Source organism: Pseudorca crassidens, chromosome 5, assembly GCF_039906515.1.
Source record: "Pseudorca crassidens isolate mPseCra1 chromosome 5, mPseCra1.hap1, whole genome shotgun sequence".
Classification (NCBI taxonomy): Eukaryota; Metazoa; Chordata; class Mammalia; order Artiodactyla; family Delphinidae; genus Pseudorca; species Pseudorca crassidens.
The window spans coordinates 141508196-141531097 of NC_090300.1; the positions used below are offsets into that span (position 1 = coordinate 141508196).

A 22902-nucleotide genomic window follows, 5' to 3' on the forward strand; every position below is an offset into this window, starting at 1 on the left:
CTTCTTTTTAAAAAATATTTTATATTTAGTTCAAATTATATTTTCTATTTCCATTTATATATTTAATTCACACAACAGAGGTACTACTGGACATTATTTGCTATATTAGAAACAGTACTGTGTTTTTGTCCATTCCATTATCCAATGTCGTCTTTTTTAATAGAGGTGTTTAGTGCTATAATTTTCTACCTAAGTGTTGCTTTAGCTGTTTCCCCCAAGTTTTGATATAATGTATTTCATTTTCTTTCAGTTCAAAAAAAATACTTTTAATTTGCTCTTTGATTTCTTCTTTGAGCCACAGGTGTTTAGAGCCATTTCTTCTTTGAGCCACAGGTGTCATTTAGTTTCTAAGTATTTGGGGATTTTCCATACATCTATTACTGCTTTCAGATTTCATTGCCGTCAGAAAACATATTTTGTGTGACTTGATTCCCTTTAATTTGTTGAGATTTGTTTTATGACCCATATTATGGTCTGTCTTGGTAAATGTGCTGTGTTGCTAGAAAAGAGTGTGTGTTCAGCTGTTCTTTGGTGGAGTATTGTCTAAGTGTCGGTTACGTCAAGTTTGTGTATAGTGTTGTTGCTATATCCCTACTGATTTTCTGTCTACTTGTACTATCAGTTATTGAGAGAAGGATATGAAATTTTCTAATATAATTGTGCCTATTTATTCTTGCAATTCTATCTTTTTTTGCTCCGTGTATTTTAAAACTCTTTTAATAGGTGCATACGTATTCAGAATGAATATATCCTCTTGATGATTTGGCATCTTTATCATTATAAAATGACCTTCATTCCTAGTCATATATTCCTTGGGTTACAGAATACTTTGTTTCATATTAATATAGCTGTTCTGTCTTAATTTTGATTAGTGTTAGTATGATATATCTTTTTCAGCCTTTTACTTTTAATGTGTTAATGTCTGTATTTGAAATGTGTTTTTATAGGCAGCATATAGTTGTCTTGCTCCCCCTGCCCCAGGTCTGCAAATCTCTGCCTCTTGATTATTGATATGTTTCAGTTTAAATCAGGCTGCTATTTATTTTCTATTTGTCCCCTCTGTTCTTTGTTCCCCCTTTTCTCTTTTTTTTCTGTCTTCTTTGGATTAAATGAATATATTTTATTATTTGATTTTTTTTCTCCTTTGTTGGCTTATTCATTTTAACCCTTTGTTTTTTAATTCAGTGATTGCTTTTTATCTCATAGCAGTCTACTTTCAAATACTACTACTTATATCACATCACATTTGGCATATTGACTGTACCATACAATACTTTCATTTATCTTTTACTGGTCTTTTTACTGCTTTTTCACAGATTCTATTTGTATGTATGTTAAAAAACCCCACACTACATTATTATTTTTGTTTAAACAGTTAATAATCTTTTAATGAGACTTAACTAATTAGAAAAATTCTTATACATTTGCCCATGTGATTACCTTTTCTGATGCTTTTCATTTCTTTGTCTAGGTCCTGTTTCCATCTGGTCACATTTTCCTCCATCCTCAGTACTTCCTTTAATATTTTTTGTAGTGCAGGTCTACTAGTGACACATTTTCTCACCTTTTGTATATCTGAAAATTTTTGCATTTTATTTCATTTTTGAGAGATATTTTCATTGGGTATAGAAATTCTAGGTGATACTTTTTTCTTGCAAAACAATTTTAAGATGTTACTCCACTCTCTACTCACTTGCATTGTTTCTTCTAAGAAATCTTCTTTAATCCTTATCCTTGTTCCTTTATGTATAATATGTCCTTTTTCTTTCCTGGCTGCTTTTAAGAATTTTTTTCTGTCATTAGTTTTGAGCAGGTTGATTATGATGTGCCTTGGTGTGGTTTTCTATATGTTTCTTGCGCTTGGGGCTTGTTGAACTTCTGGATCTGTGAGTTTGTGGTTTTTTAATCAAATTTGGAAAATTTCTGACTTATTTTTACAAAATTGTTTCTGTTCATTCTCTCCTCCCTATCAGGAACTTTAGTTACATGTATATTATGATATTTGAGGTTGTCCCAGAACTCAGTGAATGTCTGTTAATTTTATTTTCTCTCTTTTTAAAAATCTGTTTTATTTTTTTCTGTTTTGACAGCTGGTTTCAGGTGTTGAATAGTCAGTTGGAATTCTGAAATACTTTTTATTGCTGTGTCTTCAAGTTCACTCATCTTTTTTTTCTACAATGTCTAATGTGTTTTTTTAAAAAATTTATTATTTTATTTTTGGTTGTGTTTGGTCTTCGTTGCTGCGCTGGGGCTTTCTCTAGTTGTGGTGAGTGGGGGCGGCTCTTTGTTGTGGTGCGTGGACTTCTCATTGCAGTGGCTTCTCTTGTTGCGGAGCGCGGCCTTCAGTAGTTGTGGTGTACAGGCTCAGTAGTTGTGACTTGCAGACTCCAGAGCACAGGCTCAGTAGCTGTGGCGCATGGGCTTAGTTGCTCCGCAGCATGTGGGATCTTCCCGGACCAGGGCTCGAACCCATGTCTCTTGCATTGGCAGGCGGATTCTTAACCACTGCGCCACCAGGGAAGTCCCTTTAATGTGTTTTTAATCTTACACAGTGTAGTTTTATTTATACAAGTTCAATTTGTGTCTTTTAAAAAATATTTTCCACAACCTTCCTTAACTATTTGAATATGTGGAATGTAGTTATAATAATACCTCTTTTATTGTCCTTACCTGCTAACTTTAACAGCTGTGTCAATTCTGGATCAGTTTCCATTGATTGATTTTTTTTTTTTTCATAGGTTATGATTTCCTGCTTCTTTGCATGCTTGGTAATTTTGATTGTGTGCCAGACATTCGTGAATATTTACTTTGTTGAGTGCTGGGTAGTTTTACATACCTATAAATTTCTGTGATCTTTTTTCTGGGACAGTTAGATTTCTTAGAAATAATTTGATCTTTTGAGTTGTACTTAAGGTTTTGTGTGTGAGACCAGCACAGTGTTTAGTCTGATTGTTCCTCACTACTGAGAAGATAGTACCCTGTGTAATTTATTTAATGCTCTGTGAATCTTGATGTTTCCCAGTCTGATTGGTGTGTATGTTGCCTAGCTTCTGGTGGTTTGCTGTCAGTCTTTGGCATGCCTTGACCTCTGCTGCGTCACCCTGATCTCTGTCTTCATCTTCACATGGTGTTCTCCCTGTGTGCCTGTCTCTTTGTCCAAATTTTCTCCTCTTATAAGGACATCAGCCATACTGGATTAGGGCCCAACCTAATGACCTTATCTTTAGTAACTACATCTGCAGTGACCCTATTTTCAAATAAGGTCAGTTCCAAATAAAGTCATATTCTCTGGTGCTTGGGGTTAGACTTTAACATGAATTTTGAGGGGACACAGTTAAGCCTGTAACTGCCCCCCTCCCCTAGTGGTGTTTCCTTGAATGTACCCCCTTTAAAAAATTTTTTTCTTTTTAATTTTTTAAAAAATATTTATTTATTTGGCTGTGCTGGGTCTTAGTTGCGACACGTGGGACCTTCTTTGTGGCACGCGAGATCTTTTAGTTGCAACATGTGAGATCTTCCTGGTGGCACGTGGGATCTTTTAGTTGCAGCATGTGGGATCTTTTATTGTGGCACTTGGCATCTAGTTCCCTGACCAGGGATCCAACCTGGGCCCCCTTCATTGGGAGCGCAGTCTTAGCCACTGGAACACCAGGGAAGTCCCTGAACATACCACTTTTATGCTCTTACGTTTTTATCTATGTTCTTTCCTCATTGGAATGTCTCCTTTTCCTTTCCTTTGCTTATCTTAATTAAAAACTACCTACTAATCAGAATTAATGTCTATTTACCCTTTGTTATAAGCGTTTACATGGCTGTTTCTTGCACATACTTGCAACATTTTTGAAGAACTGGAGAGGACTCATTTTTGGAATTGTGCCCCAGTTCTTTCTTTCCTCCCCAGTACCGCCTGTAGTACCTTATAATTAGTGGTTACTTGAATTGAGTATATTAATGAGTGTGTCTGAGCAGACAAATTGTAGGTACGAGGCATTTTACGAAAGATTAATAACTTCAGGAAGGATTGGAGTCTGGACTCATGGAAGCCATTTAGGAGGTGGTTATAGTAAGCCAGCCATGCATTAGTTTATTAAACAAATACTTACGGAGCCTACTAGGTACAGAACCCTTTACTAGGTGTTAGGAATTGATAGACCTGTGAAAATTACAGAATCTGCCACTATTCTCATGGAACTTACTGTCTATGAACAGTTACGAGGTAAAAGAACAGTTACGAGGTAAAAGAACAGAGAAGATGGATATGAAGGAATTTCCTAAGGAACCCTAGACAGAACTTAAAGAATGATTAGTCACGAAGGTGGAGGATGAAGAAGAGTTAGAGCAGCATGATGTGAAGCCTGGATGAGTGGGAGAGTATTGTTAGTGGAAATTTCAAGTCAGGCAAGGACATTCTTTTCTCGGGGGAAAAGATAAGTTAGTTTGCTTCTGGTTAAATAGAACTTCTAAGTAGAAATTGCAGATTGCAGAAAATTCAGAAATGAATAGTGAATTCATAGATGTTGGTCCTGCTTTACCATGAAAAGGAGAGAGAGCATGAGTAGCTAGTTAAGGGAGGGGCTGACGGGGTCAACAGCGGGGCTTTCCTGGGTAGGTGATACTCTGAAAATGTTTGGAGGAAGAGTGGAAGGGCTGGAGAACTGGGACATGATAATGTGATGATCATTTCTCCTTGGCATCTAGTTCCCTGACTAGATGAGGAAGCTGGGGCACAGGAAGTTGAAAGGTGCTCAAGGACACAACTAGTAAGTGGTGGAGCTGGAATTCAAACTGGGTGTCGCGGCTCAAGGGTCTGTGCTTCTAGGCACTCCTCCATGCTGCCTCTAATATTTTTCTTTAAATGTACTCACTTATTTAACACGTTAAAGTTTTTCGTAAGGAAACTATAATACTATTACAAAGTTAGAACATCAGCCTCATTTGTCACTTAATGAAGGTGGGAGTAAAAATAAATATAGGGAAACCAAAGCAATTCTGTTTTTTTTTTTAAGATTTATTTATTATTTATTTATTAAAAAAATTTTTTTTTTTGGCTGCGTTGGGTCGTAGTTGTGCTGCACGGGCTCTTCGTTGAGGCGTGCGGGCTCTTTCATTATGGTGCCCGGGCTCTTCATTGTGGTGCATAGCCTTCTTTCTAGTTGTGGCGTGCAGGCTCCAGGGCACATAGGCTCTGTAGTTGCGGCGCACGGGCTCCAGAGTGCGTGGGCTCTGTAGTTTGCGGCACGCGGGCTCTCTGGTTGAGGTGCGCAAGCTCAGTAGTTGTGGCGTGCGGGCTTAGTTGCCCCGCGGGATGTGGGATCTTAGTTCCCTGACCTGGGGTCAAACCCTCGTCCCCTGCATTGTAAGGTGGATTCTTTACCACTGGACCACCAGGGAAGTCCCAGCAATTCTGTTAAATTTATACAACTTACAGAATGCATACCTGAAAATAATGGAACTATTTATGATCAGTTAGTAGGTAAGGGATATTCTGCTGGATGTCAGGTAGTTTAAGAAAACAGTGAGGTAAGCAACATACGTTTTTGGGCATTTATTGTGCCAAACATTTCCTCTTGGTGTTGAATATATACTAGTGGATAAGACAGAGTCCTTGCTGTCATGGAGCTTATGTTCTAATGGCTAGAGATACACAGTAAACATCTAAACAAGTAGATGGTTGGGGGAGGTAGTTTTTGCTAGAAAGGCCAGGGATGGTCTCTCCAAGGGAGTGCTTTACTTCAGTTTCATTTGACTTGTTTCAAATGAACATGTGCCTGTGGGATAGTCTAGTTTATAGTTCCAGCCACAGTCCTCCATAAGATCTTGCAAACGTATTCTTGTATCTAGAACAACTTAATATTTTTTCCCAGTTGGAGTAGAGGAATGATAGTTGTCCATATGAAAGCCCAGGAAGCTCTGTGTAAAGGAGTGGTCATTCGTAATCACAGTCTATCTCCTTATGGAGCCGGGGAAAGGGAGGGAACTTAGCATCCTGCTCGTGTCAGTATTAGCAGTCGTAACATCATTCATTTGGGGGTAAGGACTTCCCTGCTTGGAAAACAGTGAGTAGACTCTGCTACCACAAATGTCTTCAGCATTAAGAAAATAATGTAGCACTGTGCAGGAAAATCCTTGCTAGTGCCCGTACATACCATCGATATTTCTTGATAGTTAATGTGGAAGAACATTTTATAACTGAAAGTTTGAAAGAGTTTTCCTGAGCACTAGGCCTCTCAATTCACTCATTTTGCATAAAATGGATTATACTGCACTTATTTTAACCATCTACTAAGTATTGTAATATCTCTGAAAACGTAGGCATAATAACTCTTTTTCTAAAACATGTTGAACTAAGTGCATTACTATTAAATACTCACTGTAGCGGGTGCAACTCAGGAAACAAAGCAGACAGGTTGCATTTTTCAAAAATTCGAAATGAAAATAGCCTATTCAGGTCCATGGGGGACTTTTAAAAAACATTTTAATTGACATTAGTTTTCTTTTCAATAAAGTAGTTAATAGGAAAATTGATACTATTTTCTAGCTATTAAAAATATTAGTATCCTGGAGTTTGAGAATTCATAGCATGAAGGCAGCTTTCAAATCCTTCATCTTTGAATTTGGGTGGTGTTTTAGAGTTTACAAAGTGTGTGTTCATATGTGTTAGCTCACATGACCCTCTCATAGGTGTTGGAATGACTTATCATCCCCACTTGAAGGAAGGGCAGCCGAGCCTTGAAGACGGCCAGGGTCACACTGAGAGATAGTAGAGCTGAGGCTAGAATCCACTTCCTCTTTTTAGTGCAGTGTTTGCTCAGTGCCTGTCGTATGGAACAGGCACTGTAGACGTCACAACTAGGAAGGCCTGGCTGGCTCTCCTCCTTCTCCCTGTTGAAGCACCGTGCCCAGGATGGGCAGAGGGAGTTGTCCCTCGGTGCCCCCTTGATAACTCTGCTGCATGGAGTTCTTGATACAAGTCACTGCTCCTCTGGTTGATACTAGTCTTATGACTGTCCCTCTTTGTTAGCACTTGTCCTCCTTGTCGGTGACAGTGACAGCTTGGGAGGGGACCAGAGGGCACTTACCATTTCTCTACTCTCCTAGTAGGAGAAACTGGTTCTTTTGTATCCCCTTCCTTCCTGTTAATCTGTGTTTGAGTCTCATGAGGTGAGTTAGTTGAGCCAGGCAGTGATGTTTTTTGAGTGCCATTATGTACCCATTCACTGAAGATATGTCAGTGAATGAAGTAGCAGCAGTTCCATCCTTCAGGGACTTGTGTTATAGTTGGGGTAAAACAGATAATAACACAAACACATGTACTATATAAATAAATACATAAATACACAATATTTTATATTATACATGTAGATACATAACATACAGATATATAAGCGTGTGTGTGTATAATTTTAGGGTGCCTCACTAACATTGCTGCCTCTGAAGTCGCAAGACCCCAAATCCAGCCTATTGCCTCTTTCTTATAAATACACAGCCACACTCATGGGTTTACGTATTGTCTGTGGCTGCTTTTGTGCTGTGAGGGCAGAGTTGATTAATTGCAGCAGAGATTGTGTGCTTGATAAAGCCTAAAATATTCACACTCTGGCTTGAAGAAAAAGTTGGCTCACTGCTTGCTCAAGATCTTGCCAGCCATTGTGCTCGAAGGTACTGGTTCAGCTTCAGAGCTAGAAAATAAAGCTTGATTGGGAAGCCGACAGAGATGATAGATGGTTGGAACTTTGGGGCCGAGAGGGTAGTTTCCATTCTCTAGGTGCGGGATCGCTGTGGTAGCTCCAAAGATGGAGGTGACTGAATAATTTGTTTTGAAGTAGGGAACCTATTATGCTTGCAGAAGAGCATTTATTGTTGTTTTCTAGTAAGTGTGAATGGTATGTGGTGATTTTAAAAATGTGTATTAAAATGATGTAATAAGGACTTCCCTGGTGGCGCAGGGGTTAAGAATCCGCCTGCCAGTGAAGGGGACGTGGGTTCGAGCCCTGGTCCGGGAAGATCCCACATGCCGTGGAGCAGCTGAGCCCGTGTGCCGCAGCTACTGAGCCTGCACTCTAGAGCCCGCGAGTCACAACTACTGAGCCCACGTGCTGCAACTACTGAAGCCCGTGTGCCTAGAGCCCATGCTCCACGACAAGAGAAGCCACCGCAATGAGAAGCCCGTTAACCGCAATGAAGAGTAGCCCCTGGTTGCTGCAACTAGAGAAAGCCTGCACGCAGCAACGAAGACCCAATGCAGCCAAAAATAAATAAATTAATTAATGAATAAATAAAAATGACGTAATGAAAGTATATATAAATTAGATGATGGGAGTTGCTCACATGTGGCGGAGCAACTAAGCCCGTGAGCCACAACTGCTGAGCCTGCGTGCCACAACTACTGAAGCCCACGTGCCTAGAGCCTGTGCTCCACGACAAGAGAAGCCACCGCAATGAGAAGCCCGCTAACCGCAATGAAGAGTAGCCCCCGGTTGCTGCAACTAGAGAAAGCCTGCACGCAGCAACGAAGACCCAATGCAGCCAAAAATAAAGAAATTAATTAATGAATAAATAAAAATGACGTAATGAAAGTATATATAAATTAGATGATGGGAGTTGTTCCTGTTACCCTAGAGTCCCATTCTTCAGAAATATTCATTATTAAGGGCTGGTTTTTTTTAAGATCTATTTTGATGTGGACCATTTTTAAAGTCTTTATTGAATTTGTTATAATACTGCTTCTGTCTCATGTTTTGGTTTTCTGGCCGTGAGGGATGGTGGGGTCTTACCTCCCGGACCAGGGATTAAACCCACACCCCCTGCATTGGAAGGTGAAGCCTTAACCACTGGACCACCAGGGAAGTCCCTTAAGGGCTGTTAAGACATGGATTTTAATCTCTGTCTAAATATTCCCTTCTACGCAAGAGTTTTAAAAAAAGTGATTTTCTGATTATCTTCTTGTACATTGTGACCCCTTAGTTGACTTGGCACCTCAAAATGCAAAGAATTAGGAAGGATTTTAATAGAAGCCTCCCCATCAGTTGATGAGTTGACATTGTAGATTTTTAAAATTATGCTTTCATGTCAAATATTAAAGTACTTTGTACTATATCATCACTGTTCTAAATCTCACAAATTTTAATGAAAATTCTCGTTCTAGTAGAGGGGCCCCATAATCTGATCACCTGGGAAATCTTTGAAAAATATTGATGTCTGGTCCCCATTTCAGACCTAAATGACTCCAGATCTTTAGAGGTTGAGATGTCCCCCGAGCGAGCTATTGAGTAGGTAGCACTTTGTATAATACAACTTAGTTTTCATGATGAAAATTTATAGGAAAATGGTAAGGTTTTACATGCTTCTGGTATATATAGTTCATGGTTTATCCTGGAAAAAAAATCCGTATACTGAGTTTCTTTGAATTCAAATATTGAACAAAGGAGGGAAATACATATAAGACAGGGGTTATTTCATTTGATTTGAAGATTCACATAAATTCACTCCCTCCCACCCTCTGCTTTTGTACTTACTCATCAAGAAAAAGTCTACCTTCTCAAAACCAAAAACACATTTCTTAACCTTTGGGTGGTAGCTTTGTATTAGTCCAGATCCTTACTAATGGGAGGTGGCATACATCTGATCACTGTTTTCAAACTGGGAAATAACATTTCTTTAAGTATTTACTAACCTTTCTGGGTAGATATTACTTTCTGTATTCATTATGGTAGGCTAACTGGTATAACAAACATACCCAACATTTCAGTGATTTTATTTTTTTATATATATATATATTTTTTTTTTTTTTTTTGCGGTATGTGGGCCTCTCACTGTTGTGTCCTCTCCTGTTATGGAGCACAGGCTCCGGACACGCAGGCTCAGCGGCCATGGCTTATGGGCCTAGCCACTCCGCGGCATGTGGGATCTTCCCGGACCGGGGCACGAACCCGTGTCCCCTGCATCAGCAGGCAGACTCTCAACCACTGTGCCACCAGGGAAGCCCCATTTTTTTTTATAATTAAAAAATATATATATTTTTATTTATTTCAGGCTGCATTGGGTCTTCGTTGCTGCACACGGGCTTTCTCTAGTGGCAAGCGGGGGCTACTCTTTGTTGCGGTGCGTGGGCTTCTCATTGCGGTGGCTTCTCTTGTTGCGGAGCACGGGCTGTAGGCGCGTGGGCTTCAGTAGTTGTGGCACGCGGACTCAGTAGCTGTGGCTCTTGGGCTCTAGAGCACAGGTTCAGTAGTTGTGGTGAGCGGGCTTAGATGCTCTGCGGCATGTGGGATCTTCCCGGACTAGGGCTCGAACCCGTGTTCTCTGCATTGGCAGGCGGATTCTTAACCACTCAGCCACCAGGGAAGCCCTCAGTGAGTTTAAATTAGAAGTTTATTTCTTGTTCATGTAGTAGCCTACTGACTGTTGAATCAGGGGATAACTGTTCTGCTCTGTACAGTTATTCAGGGACCAAACTGTGGACATTTTCCTATCTTACATGTGGTGTATAAAGGTCACCCTGGGCTTTGGCATTCAGTCATTGGATTGGGAAAGAGCATGGAGGTTTACATGGGAGATTTTTATGGGTCAGACCTGGTAGTACCACACATCACTTCTGTTGACATTCCATTGGTCAGAGGTTAGTTACAGGGCCATGCTTGCTGCAAGAGAAGCTGGGAAATGACTAGTTGCCTCAGTAAGGAAAAAAAAAGTACCTTTAGTTACCGATTAGTAGTCTTGTCCACATGGCAAATGCAGCCACCATAAATATGACCAGCAAGACCTTGATTTAGTCTATGTAATTTTTTCTTTCATTGTTCCTTTTCTCATCCCCCCATGATTCTGCTAAATTACTTCCTCCACGTGCCCCCCCCCCCCATTTTGGGTGATTGTCCTTCATTGTTCCTTTATGTGTGACAGGGTTCTTGGATGCGGAAAAACTCATCCTTTCCTAATTTGGGAAGAAAATGAATTTAATGGAAGGCTATAAGTTAGCTCGCAGAATTGATTGGAAAGCTGGAGACTGTGCTGGAAAAATAAGTAGGAACCAAAGTGGCCGGCAGCAGAGGACACAGCCAGGTCAGGCCACAGGATGCCTCTCCCGGCACCTTGCAGTCAGTCGCCGCGTGAGCTTTGTCTGTCCCGTCCCCACAGTGAGTGTGCTCTCACTGTTGGTGCATCTTCAGAAGTGACTCCTCAAGATGCTCGCTCTGACTGTTCAAACTTGGGTTGCTAGCGAAGCCCTAGTTACCAAGGAGTGAGGAAGAGCAAAGTTTTGCTACTGTTCAGCTTTTATAGTAGGAGGCATGGCTTTCTTTGTCTTCTGTGATTCCCACAAACCGTGGTGGGTGTCCAGAGACCAAGTGACCAAAAAGTGACAAACCCCTACTTTAGCACCTTTTCATCAGGAGAAAATGTCCCATATTTTGGTGTAAGATAGGAGACTGTTCCAGTCTTGATTTTGCCACTGACCTTTTTGGACAAGTCGTTAAAACTCTGGATTGCAGGTGCCCCCTTTATAAATTGAGGTTGGGAACTTGATGCCTGATAATATTGGTTCATCCACTCACTCACTGAATAAAATATTTATTGAGTGCCTTTATGTGCTGGCTTAAAAGAGGTGAGTGAGAGAGACATCCTGGCCTTCTCGTAGTTCAGTGGATGAGCACAGAAATCATTCCAATGCAGTTAGGGTGGGATGGCAGCTCGTGAGGAGTCCCTTATCCAGATTAGAGGGTTGTGGGCAGGGGTTTCCTGTATCTCTCTTTGCTTCATTCACTCATTGATTTATTAAAGTGTCTGCTTTAAGCCTTTGCATTGTTGTAGTTTTGAGAATACCTGAACAAATAAGACCAGTCCTTCCCTCAAGGGTGCTAACTGTGAGGGCATGCTGATTACTCCCGCACAGAACATGCTTGCTGTGCTAACCGCAGAATAGTAGGAAAAGAAATGGAGCAGGGAGCAGCTCACTGTAAGATTCTGGGAAGGTTTCTAAGAGAAGATGACATTACATCTGGGTTTTGAAGTTTGAGTTCAAGATTTCTAGGAGCAGAAAAAAGAAAAGGGAGTATTCTAGATAGAGGGAAAACTTCTGCTCAGACACTGTCAATGCAGCTGAGAGAAAGGATGTGTGATGGGGGGACAGGATGGAGGGAATGGTGGGCAATGAGATGAGAGCTGTAAACACTTAAACCTGGAAGCTCTGAATGTCTCAAGGTGTTGGAGATCTTGAAACTTTTTTAAGGAAGCAAACTTTGACAGCAGTGGGGAGAAGGTGCAGGTACTGTAGAATCCTCAACCCTTTCTTCTGAATTGAGATCTTGATGAAGAGTACAGAAATAAGCAGATGGATTTGTGAGACATTCCTAGGCCAGAGTCATAGAATGTAGTTGGATTGTGTGAGAGTGTGTGTGTGCGCGCGCGCGCATGTGCGTGCACAGGGAGGGAGGGAAATGAGACAGTGAATAAGGCTCTGCCGTCTCTAGCTTGAGTGGATGGATAGGGGGGATGCAGTTTATAGAAGTGGGTTGCACTTGGCATTCCTCTCTGCTCCAGCCTGGGCAGACACAGCATGCCGTGCTTTCTAAACCGAGGTTCAAGTTAGCCTTGGAATCTGTAACAGTATGCGCTCCAGACGGCCACTGCCAGTCTGTTTGAGTTTGTACTAGAGGGGAAACCTGCTGCCTTTTTTCTCTGTTGTGAGGGATGGGAAGTGAAGAGAAGACACAGCTCCCCTCCACACCCAGTTTCTCTTTTCCTTGTCTTATTTTCTTCAGAACACTAATCGGACATTTTTTCTGGTATTATCAAGTTCACTTATTGTCTCAGGGATCCTGCCCTCCCCCCACCAGCAATAAAATACAAACTCCAAGAAGACAGAGACTTTGCCCTTCATCTTCACATTTTTGGCCTTAATGCTGAGAACTTTATCTAGAACAGCACTGTCCAACAGAATATAATGTAAGCCACCTATGTAATTTAAGTTTCTAGGAGTCACAGTTTAGAAAATAGAAAAAAGAATCAACATTAATTTTGGTAATATATTTTATTTTACCCAATATTATTATTATTTACCCAATATATATTATTTATTTAAAAATATTATTTTAAAGTTAAAAATTATTGAGAGAGTTTACATTCTGTTATTTTGTACTAAGTCCTTGAAATCTTGTATGTTTTACGTTTGTTGTACATTTACAGCCCATCTCAGTTCCAGCCAGATGCATTTCAAGCACTGAGTAGCCCTACCTGTGATTAGTGGCTGCCATATTGGACAGCTTAGGTCTAGAGCATAGTAGGGGCTCAGTAAATTTTTTTTTTTTTTTTTTTTTTTGCGCGGTATGCGGGCCTCTCACTGTTGTGGCCTCTCCCATTGCGGAGCACAGGCTCTGGACGCGCAGGCTCAGCGGCCATGGCTCACGGGCCCAGCCGCTCCGTGGCATGTGGGATCCTCCTGGACTGGGGCACGAACCCACGTCCCCTGCATCGGCAGGCGGACTCTCAACCACTGCGCCACCAGGGAAGCCCGCTCAGTAAATATTTGTTGAATGAATGAATTAGAAGATAGATTGGTTGTTAAGGGGGCATGTAGAATCCAGGAAGGATTTGGTTTTAACAGTAAGGAAATAGAGCATATTAATATGTTTGACAGAACTGGAAGGGAGAGGTAGATGATAATAAAGGGGCAGTTTGATGGAGGAAGTTCCCTGGAGGAAGGCCCCTGAGGAGGTAGTTGGAAATGGGGTCTGGCAGCCCAGGTAGGAAGGATGAGAGATGTTCTGCTATCTTACCTCTTTTGAAGAGGTATGTTCTTCAGTTATATTTTAGGAAACCCAAATCCAGTTTGTTTAGCATAAATTTCTAATTGGAATTGTGTTATAACTATTTGTTCCCCTCATTTTAGATATTAGATAGTTGAGAGTTATTTTAAAAAATCTTAAAAGTGGTTTTCCTAATGACTTAAAAAAATTGAATCATTATGTTGTACGCCTGAAACTAATATAATGCTGTATGTCAATTATACCTCAATTAAAAATTTTTTTAATTAAACAAAGAAAGGAGGGCTTCCCTGGTGGCGCAGTGGTTGAGAGTCCGCCTGCCGATGCAGGGGACGCGGGTTCGTGCCCCGGTCTGGGAGGATCCCACATGCCGTGGAGCAGCTGGTTCCGTGAGCCATGGCCGCTGAGCCTGCGCATCCGGAGCCTGTGCTCCGCAACGGGAGAGGCTGCAACAGTGAGAGGCCCGCGTACCACAAAACAAACAAACAAACAAACAAACAAAAAAAGAAAGGAAAAGAAAAACATCTTTTCACTTGGGAAGTGGGAAGAAGTGTTATTGACATGTATCAACATCCTTTCTTTGATGTCATTCGACTAGAAAAAGAAGTATTTTCTGTGTTAAAATTAACTTAATCAAATCTAGTTTTTAGCATTGTGATTATATTTATCTGCATTGTACATGTCTGAATATAAAATAAGGTTATTTCCCCAAAATTATTCCTCAGTCCCTACATACTTGAGTTCTTAAACAGTCTTTTATATTGTCTCTTCTGTTATGGGGTATACTACTGTTCATTACTTTATTGTTCATTACTGTTCATTACTTTATCTGAATAATAGAGGTCTGTTTGAGGATGACATGTAAGCATGGGGAACTGCTTTCAGTAGTAGTTTGGGATGCTTATGGAGATCGTTTGATGTAACGAATCTGTTCAAAGTGAGGCAGAGAAATTTAACACAGATTTTTAAGGTCATGATCTCATGTTTTCAGGTGTTGATGTTGTAAATAAAACTTTTGAAGACCATGTTTTAAAGTATTGTAATAAGTAGAAATCGTGAATATACCCGTAGAATTAATGGAAAACATCAACTCTTCTAATTTAAAAAGTTTTTAATCTTACTTGGGATAATATATCCAGTTATAGTGTCATACGGTCATTCAAAAAATGTTGCCTTTAAAACAGTTTAGAAGTTAAGATTGTGTGCTCTGGGAAACCTAGATGACTTTAGAGGAAATCTAATGAGGACAAGAAACTGGTATTGAAGATTGGAAGTAGGCTTTTGACTATATCGTGATGGACACCTCCCATATATATAGATAGATATGCACAGGCACACCTCAGAGATACTGTGGGTTCGATTCCAGGCCACCACAATAAAGTGAATCACATGAAGTTTTTGGTTTCTCAGTGCATATAAAAGTTATGTTTACACTATACCGTCGTCTGTTAAGTGTTCAGTAATAGCATTATGTCTTTTAAAAAAGTACATACCTTGATTTAAAAAATTCCAAAAAAACCCCAATTACAATAGTAACATCAGAGATCACTGATCACACATCACCATAACAAACGTAGTAATAATGAAAAAGTTCGGAATATTGCAAGAATTACGAAAATGTGACACAGAGACATGAAGTGAGCAAATGCTGTTGGAAAAATGGTGCCGATAGACTTGCTTGACTCGGGGTTGCCACAAACCTTCAATTTGTAAAAATCACAATATTTGCGAAGTTCAGTAAAGTGAAGCGCAGTAGAACAAGGCACACCTGTAGTCGTGGTCTGATTGGGAAATGTGAACTCTTCTTGCTTTGGGGACAGTCGTATATTCCTGACTGAGGTATGCTCAGGCAAATATGATGATGTCAAGGCTGGAAGTGACTGGGGAGATGGTTATTCATGGGTGTTCAACCTTTTATCTGCCCAAGCATCCAGAGCAGGTTAAGTTAACACCTGTCAAAACAGAGGCTTTCTAGGAAAATGCTTCCGAGATGGGGAAGAAAGGAGGGTGATGTGTATATTTTGAAGAAGCCCCAAATAGATGGTGATACTTCCTCTGCATGTGACGCAGTAGGGTATGTGATGGGGTAGGGCTGTTGGTACAGGTGGCATGTTTTTCCCAGTGTCACGTAGTTAACCTCTGAATTTGGACCGGAACTGTGGGCTTCTCCTCCCCAGGCCAATTTTTGTTTTTCTCTGCCACACTCTTTTCCTTCTCCTTTTATTGTTTTTGTACCTTTTCTCCTTTCTATTCTCAATAAAGGTTTAACTGTCTTGTGCTTGATAGCATGAAAACTGCTGAGATGTACTAGGAAGCAGTCTTTGACCAAGTCATTACATTTAAGAACATGTGTTCATTCAACCTAGTGCCCTTTTCAGACTTTCTCATTGTCACCACTGTTTCCTAAGTCTCCTAGGCTCAAAACCACTGAGCCATTTTTGAAACCAGCTTGTCTCTCTCTCATCTTCCATCTTTAAACAAGTTTTTAAGTCCTGTCATTTCTATCCCGTGGTGTCTCTTCATACATCTTCCTTTTTTTTTCCAACATTAATCTCCTAAAGCCTCTCACAGTCCTTTGCTCGGACTGTTGAAATAAGCCCCTAATTGATCTCTGCTTGAGGTTTCTCTCTGTTTCAATCCGTATTACACATCAATTATGATAAGCTTAAATAATAGAACATCTATTGAGCACTTACCATGTGCCAGATATTGTTTAAAACAGTGGTCCCCAACCTTTTTGGCACTAGGGACTGATTTCGTGGAAGACAGTTTTTCCACGGATGGGGGGGTGGGTGGGACATGGTTCAGGTGGTAATGCAGCGATGGGGAGAGGCAGATGAAGCTTTGCTCGCTGGCCTGCCGCTCACCCCTGGCCGTGCGGCCCTGTTCCTAACAGGCTGCGGACCGATAATGGTCCGTGGCCTGGCGGTTAGGGACCCCTGGTTTAAAACATTGTCTTTAACTTTCATAATAGTCTTGAGGTTCAAGCACTGTTATTAACCCATTCTGCAGATGGAAAGGGAGGCAGAGATTGAATTATCCAGTCACTCAGTAGCTAGGTAGTAAGTGGCAAAATTGAATCCAGACACTCCAGAGTGTGTGTTTCTATAGTTGAAAACACAGCTGGAGTGGTGTCACTCCTGGCACCCTTTCTCTGGCACCCTCTTACCTATTTTACAAAATCCAAATCTCTTATCCTGGCAGAAAGACTCTTTGGTCCAGCCTGCCTTTCTATCTGTAACCTACTCCTCTGTCTATGTTCTCCAGCCAAACTTGAAGTGACGTTTGAACCGCTGTCTGGAAGAGAAGTGGGAGTTGGTCGGGCAAAGTAGCGGAGTAAGGAGGGAGCGGAGGGTGCGCCTGGGAGAGCTGGGGCTGGAGCCTGAGGGAGGGCCTGCACAGGGTGAGGCTGCAGGTGAAGGTCGGTCTGGACCATGGCCCACTTCCCGGTCTTGTCTTTTTCCACAGGACATTTTCGTGAGCTCTTCACAAGATTCATGGAGACTGAGAACTGGCTTTTTTAGGAAGGTACTTTTGTAAAGCTTGATGTGAAGTTTATCTGTTTTTCCTAGATTCCTTTTTAAATTCCCCTCTCTTCTGGCCACAGCCATCCATTTGTATGCATCCGTGCTGCGTTTATTTTCACTTGAATTCAAGCAGGTTGTACTTGGGAAGGACATTCTCAAGCAGGGTGCTCTTTCTCAGCCTCGATCTCTTTTCCCTGCTAGTTCAGTTTATCTTCACTCCTTTGCAAGGGAGGACCTAGCAGTCTCGTCTTGTAGGAGGTGTTTCTCGTGTCTCTTGAGCACTTTCCCACTCTTTCTATCTTTGAGGCGTTCCCTGGTGAGGAGAGTGGACTCTGCAGAGCCTGGGTTGTGTTACCACTGACCAGCCATGAGCATGGGGCCACCACATTCAGGGCCCCTGTGCAGCTGCTGGACTTCAGTTTCTTTCTATGTAAAGTGTAACAGATGCTGTAATGATGCCACCTAATTCTTGGAGCTTTCATGGATATGAGGCATACTGGAACAAAACTTGGCATGGAAGAAGGGTTTAATGAATGTTGTTACTATTTTTTACTTTTATTACTTTTTCTTTAGTTGTGAAAAACTATTGACAGAGCATTCTGGTAAAGGGTCATACAAACCTGCTTTATTCTTACTATTACTACTGAGGGTATTCTCTTTGGTTTAGAAAAATGTGCTTGTTTGAGAGGTAAATAATGAAATCTCATTGTTATTTACCTGTCGACTTACTTTTTGACTTCCAGTGAGTTTGAAAGTTTTCCCATATGCTTATTATTGGTTTGTGAGAATTGCATCTTTTGCCTTTTTTCGGGGTGTGGGGGCAGATCTTAGTGTTTTTAATTGTATCGTTAGAGAGCTTTATATATTTAAGGATATTGTATAACACTTTGGACAGTAACATTTTCCAGACTGTTTTCATTTGGCATGGAACTCAGATGCAAATTTTAAATACTTTTGCACAGTAGAAATGGAAGAGGGAAAACTAATGATGAACTCTAAAATGATGTATTTATTTGCTACATAAATATAGTTTTAATGAAGTGTTCCTTTTAAAAATATTATTACATTTTAAAACCTCTGTGAACAGTTAACAGTTTGCTCAGTACTTAACTTTTAAAGTGTCTCTGGTCAGATAAATATCTTGCCTTTGGGGCATTTTGTAATGGAAAATCCCTGTAAATATACAGTGTTCTAATTGGAATCACAAAGCCAAATGATTGCCTCATTGGATAATTTTAAGTATTATGCTGCAATTCAATATAGGTACCCAACTAAGCACTTAACTAGATTTAAAAATATCTTGTATGTTTAACAGCTGTCTAGCTAGAACGAAAAAAGACTGAGGAGAGGAGTTATGTGTATGTTCTCCTCTTTTCTGCCTGGGATCAGAGAGGGAGAGAGTTTTAAAAGTGTTTTTTTCTTTCTCAGCTGCTGTTGCTGTGCCTGCTTTGGGAGAAGGCAGAGGCAAAGATGAGGGAACGTATGGGGCAGCTTTCTTTCCAAAGAAACTTTATGTGCCTGAAACTTAGTAGCATCTCCAGACACTTGTTAAAGTGGCATGGTTGTGGCATAGCTGAAGTGATGGCAGCCTGTGGTAGGTGACATTTCCGCCTGTGTTGTATTCCTAGCGGCCTCTCTCTGTGTTCTGATTCTTCTTCCTGGAGGGGAAGGCAGCTAAGCAGGCAGTGTTCAGCTTTTTAATAGCTTCATAATATTTTAGCTTTTAGTTGTGTTGTAATATGTGGTTTCTCTTCCTTTTGTACTTCCAGGTTTCTGGAAGGCAACTGTAGTGTTTATGGGCCCTAGCAAAGTCGTGGTCAAGAGATCTGAAGAAAAATCCTGGAATGGGGTTGGGGAGGGAGCATCTTTGGGTAATTCAGGTTTATATGTATGAACATATTCATACATTATGTGTGTGTATGTATATACGTGTATATACTTTATGTGTGTATATATATATAAAACATTTAAAGTTTTTTTTAGATAAATAGTATTTTACTATGTATTTGTATAGATTTTTTTAAAAAGGAAATAAATTAGAATCTAACCACCATTTATTAAAATGTGTCATTTAAGCTCTAAACAGAGACTTTTGAGCACAACCTTTCCTTTCCTCTGGCAATGATCTGTGTAACATTTCAAATCCATGGCATTTTACAAAGGAAGGAATACTTTGCGTTTACGTGACTGGACAAGATGATGAACCATCTCATTTCATGTATGAGGAAACTGACTTATTTGTTACCATGCTGCATTTATGCGGGTGTTACAGCAAGCGAGAGGAAGTCTTAAATCCTAGGTCAGTGTATATCTATGTAGCAAGCTTGAACTTTCCTGGTGTATTTCTCATTTTACCTGTTTTGTAAATGAATATGCTAAATTTGCCTGTTACAGAGGAATCTGAGATACGGAAAGCAGAGCTTCACAAAGGTGGTTATGAGCAGCTTGAGATCTACAATTATCCCATCTGGATGGTTCCAGTGCTTTTCCTTAACTGTCCCACAGATGACTCTGACCTGAGAGGAGGTGAATGAAAACCCCATCTTCTGACTGAAAATAGGAAGTGGCGTTCGTTGAATGCACATGTCACGTTACTGCTGGTTAGGCTGACTTTAACTGTTTCATGCGTTGTCAACTACCGCTAACCCTGTCTCAGGTGATTGTATTTGCTAAACCATAAATAAGGGTATGTGTCATCTGACAAATTCTAGTATGAGGGACAGCTGTCTGATAGCCTTGAGCTACACGATCACTGTCGTCCCTTCTCGTTGAAAGGCACGCTAGACTCTCAGATCTGGCTTACCGTCTAATTGAATGATGATAGTTCCTTAGCTTGCTTGAAAGAATTGTTTCTTGATTTTAACCAGTATAGTTTGTCAGTTTGAATGACTTACATCATTTTTGTAATACTTTCAGTATCTTTATTTATTTATGAAAGTTAAACTTACTGAAGGCCAGATGACTGCAGTGAACATGTGAATCCTTCAGTTAAACAAGTGTTTAGCATTTATACAAGCATTCTAGTCAGGACCCCAGTTATTTGCTCATTTTCTTTGGTATTAACCCGGATGCCTGATAGAGCAACCAGCACTGTCCTGTGTAGATCTTCTAGATTCTTGAAAATACTTTTATTCTCACAGTGGTAGTAGATTTTTTTCTTTTTTTCGAATCTTGGTCTCCTTTAGCCTGATTAGTTACCTGTTGAATAAATCATGTTATTCTCATACTGTGGCTAGAAAGAAATTTATGTAAATTAGGTCCTATATTTATAGGTGACACTGTTTTTGTACTGAGACAGCCAGAAAAGGCTGCTGCAGCAGCTGTTGTCTCCTTGCTGTTCCCTTGTGCTGAGAGCTGGATTTTGCTCGCTCAGAAGGCATCTTTTTTCTGTCCCTCTGCAGGGCTGTCCGGTGAAACAGCATCTAAAATTAAACTATCAGAAACAAGTTTGCTTTTTGTTTCCCAAAAGGACTGGAGTAGGGTGGGGTGGATGGGTTAGAGGCTGTATAACTTTGAAACAGTTATGAGCCAGCAAGGATCATGCAGCTGCCATCATGAAGATAAACCTTTTTTTTTTATCGTATTTCCCTCAAACTTAATTTGCCTCAAAAGCATGTTTGTGAACATTTTGTTCAAGTGGCCATTATTTTGGTTTCTGTGTTAAGTATGTTGCTTTCTTTAGCATGTAATTTTTCCAGTAAAATTTTAGTTTTAAGTTTTAGAAAAGTTTTGTTGAAGTCATTTACAATCAGTTACCAGTTAATCACACCTAAAATTCAGCAGCTTGTATGCTTAATTTATTGTAACATAATAATCTTTTGTGTTGGCATTTCTAAATCTTCTCCTAATGGCAGATTCATATTTATAAATTTGTAAATGTCTGTGCTCTTTCTGTACTGCACAGTGAGTTGGTTAGGCAGCAGTTACTTACAGCATGTCTACTGCATGTTGAGCACTGTTCTAAGTCCTAGGGATTCAGTAGTGAACAAAGCTGGAGGAGGGCAGGGGGAGTGTCCGTTTCAGTAACATTATTGCACTGGGAGGTGGACTGGGAGGTGGACTCCATATCAGTCACTAAGTAGCTACCAGGCCAAGGAAGAAAATCACTGATCTTCATTTTCTTCAAGTGGTTGGAATTGATCTCTTGAAAGGTTTAATCTCGCTTCTAAAATTTCTCTACGGAAATTGTGTATGTTTACTTGTCTTTTGTTTCAGCCCCACCCCCCATTACTAAAAATTAAGGGCTCAAAGGCTGCTTGGCACCTTGTTTCCTACTAAAGGGGGAAATTTTTTATTTAGATGGGCTTATTACTGATTAAACATTTTAATTTAATGGACAGTATAAGAAAAAAGGGATTTCTTTTTTTCCACTTGGAATTTTTTCATAGCTGCTGATAACCCATAAAATAACCAGGTAGTATTATCTGTTTCATTTATTTTTTTCTATTTAAACATATTTTATAATTTTAGAATATTGGGAGAAATATAAATTACCCATATTATGTATTATATATACTATGTACAGTATAATAATTATAGAGTCTGGCAGCTGTATCTTGAGTGATTATTTTAATCCTTTTTGTGTTCCAGATGCTATTATTTATTTATTTATTTATTATTTTTTTTGCGGTACGCGGGCCTCTCACTGTTGTGGCCTCTCCCGTTGCGGAGCACGGGCTCCGGACGCGCAGGCTCAGCGGCCATGGCTCACGGGCCCAGCCGCTCCACGGCATGTGGAATCTTCCCGGACCGGGGCACGAACCCGTGTCCCCTGCATCGGCAGGCGGACTCTCAACCACTGCGCCACCAGGGAAGCCCCCAGATGCTATTATTAAAAATAAGTGCTTGACATTTTACTTCAGCTATAAGAATTTGGTTTGCCGTTAGTAACTGAAAGGGTAAAGGACCGTTTACTGTCTTACTTAGGGCTAAGTAAGATTTTCTGTGATCTAGTTGAGGATAATCCGTCCATCTGTCCATCCATCCATCCATCCAGTCTTTCTCAGTGGTTGCTTGAGGGCTTATCACATGCATCCTTAAGTTATAGTGTCTTGTACTCTAGGCACGTGGGCTTCAGTAGTTGTGGCACGCGAGCTCTGTAGTTGTGGCTCGCGGGCTCTAGAGCGCAGGCTCAGCAGTTGTGGCGTACCGGCTTAGTTGCTCCGCGGCATGTGGGATCTTCCCGGACCAGGGCTCGAACCCGTGTCGCCTGCATTGGCAGGTGGATTCTTAACCACTGCGCCACCAGGGAAGGCCTGTTTCTTTGTTTTTAAATTGACTGATTTTTTTCCCCCCTTCCACAGTGTCTAGTCTCCTATTAGGTCCATTTAGTGAATTTTTCACTTCAATTATTTTTCATTTCTAGAATTTCTTTTTGGTTCCTATTTATATTTTCCATTTATCTGTTAAGATTTGCTGTTTGTTCTTTTATTTTGTCCGTAATTTCCTTTATATTTTAAAAGATTTGTAATCTATTTTTTGTCTGCTAATTTCACTATTTCTGTCATTTCTGGGTCTATTAATGAGGTATTTTCTTCCTGAATACAGATCTCCTTTTCCTGCTGCTTTGTGTGCCTAGTGATTTTTGACTGGATATGGGCGTTAAGAATGCTAGGCTG

At 40.5% G+C, this 22902-nt stretch overlaps 1 protein-coding gene across 9 annotated transcripts in view; it reads left to right on the forward strand.

Annotated features, from left to right (window-relative positions):
* The window catches only part of DYRK1A (dual specificity tyrosine phosphorylation regulated kinase 1A), a 145667-nt gene that overhangs the window by 71403 nt on the left and 51362 nt on the right, over nucleotides 1-22902 (forward strand). For 2 of the 9 annotated variants that reach the window (XM_067739481.1, XM_067739482.1), the window contains exon 1: nucleotides 19679-19810. The exons of the other annotated variants lie outside the window; for them this stretch is intronic. In XM_067739481.1, coding sequence (XP_067595582.1) covers nucleotides 19756-19810 — 55 coding nt within the window. In that variant the 5' untranslated portion in view covers nucleotides 19679-19755. Of the gene's footprint in view, nucleotides 1-19678; nucleotides 19811-22902 lie in introns of those variants that run through there. 9 annotated transcript variants of the gene reach the window in all.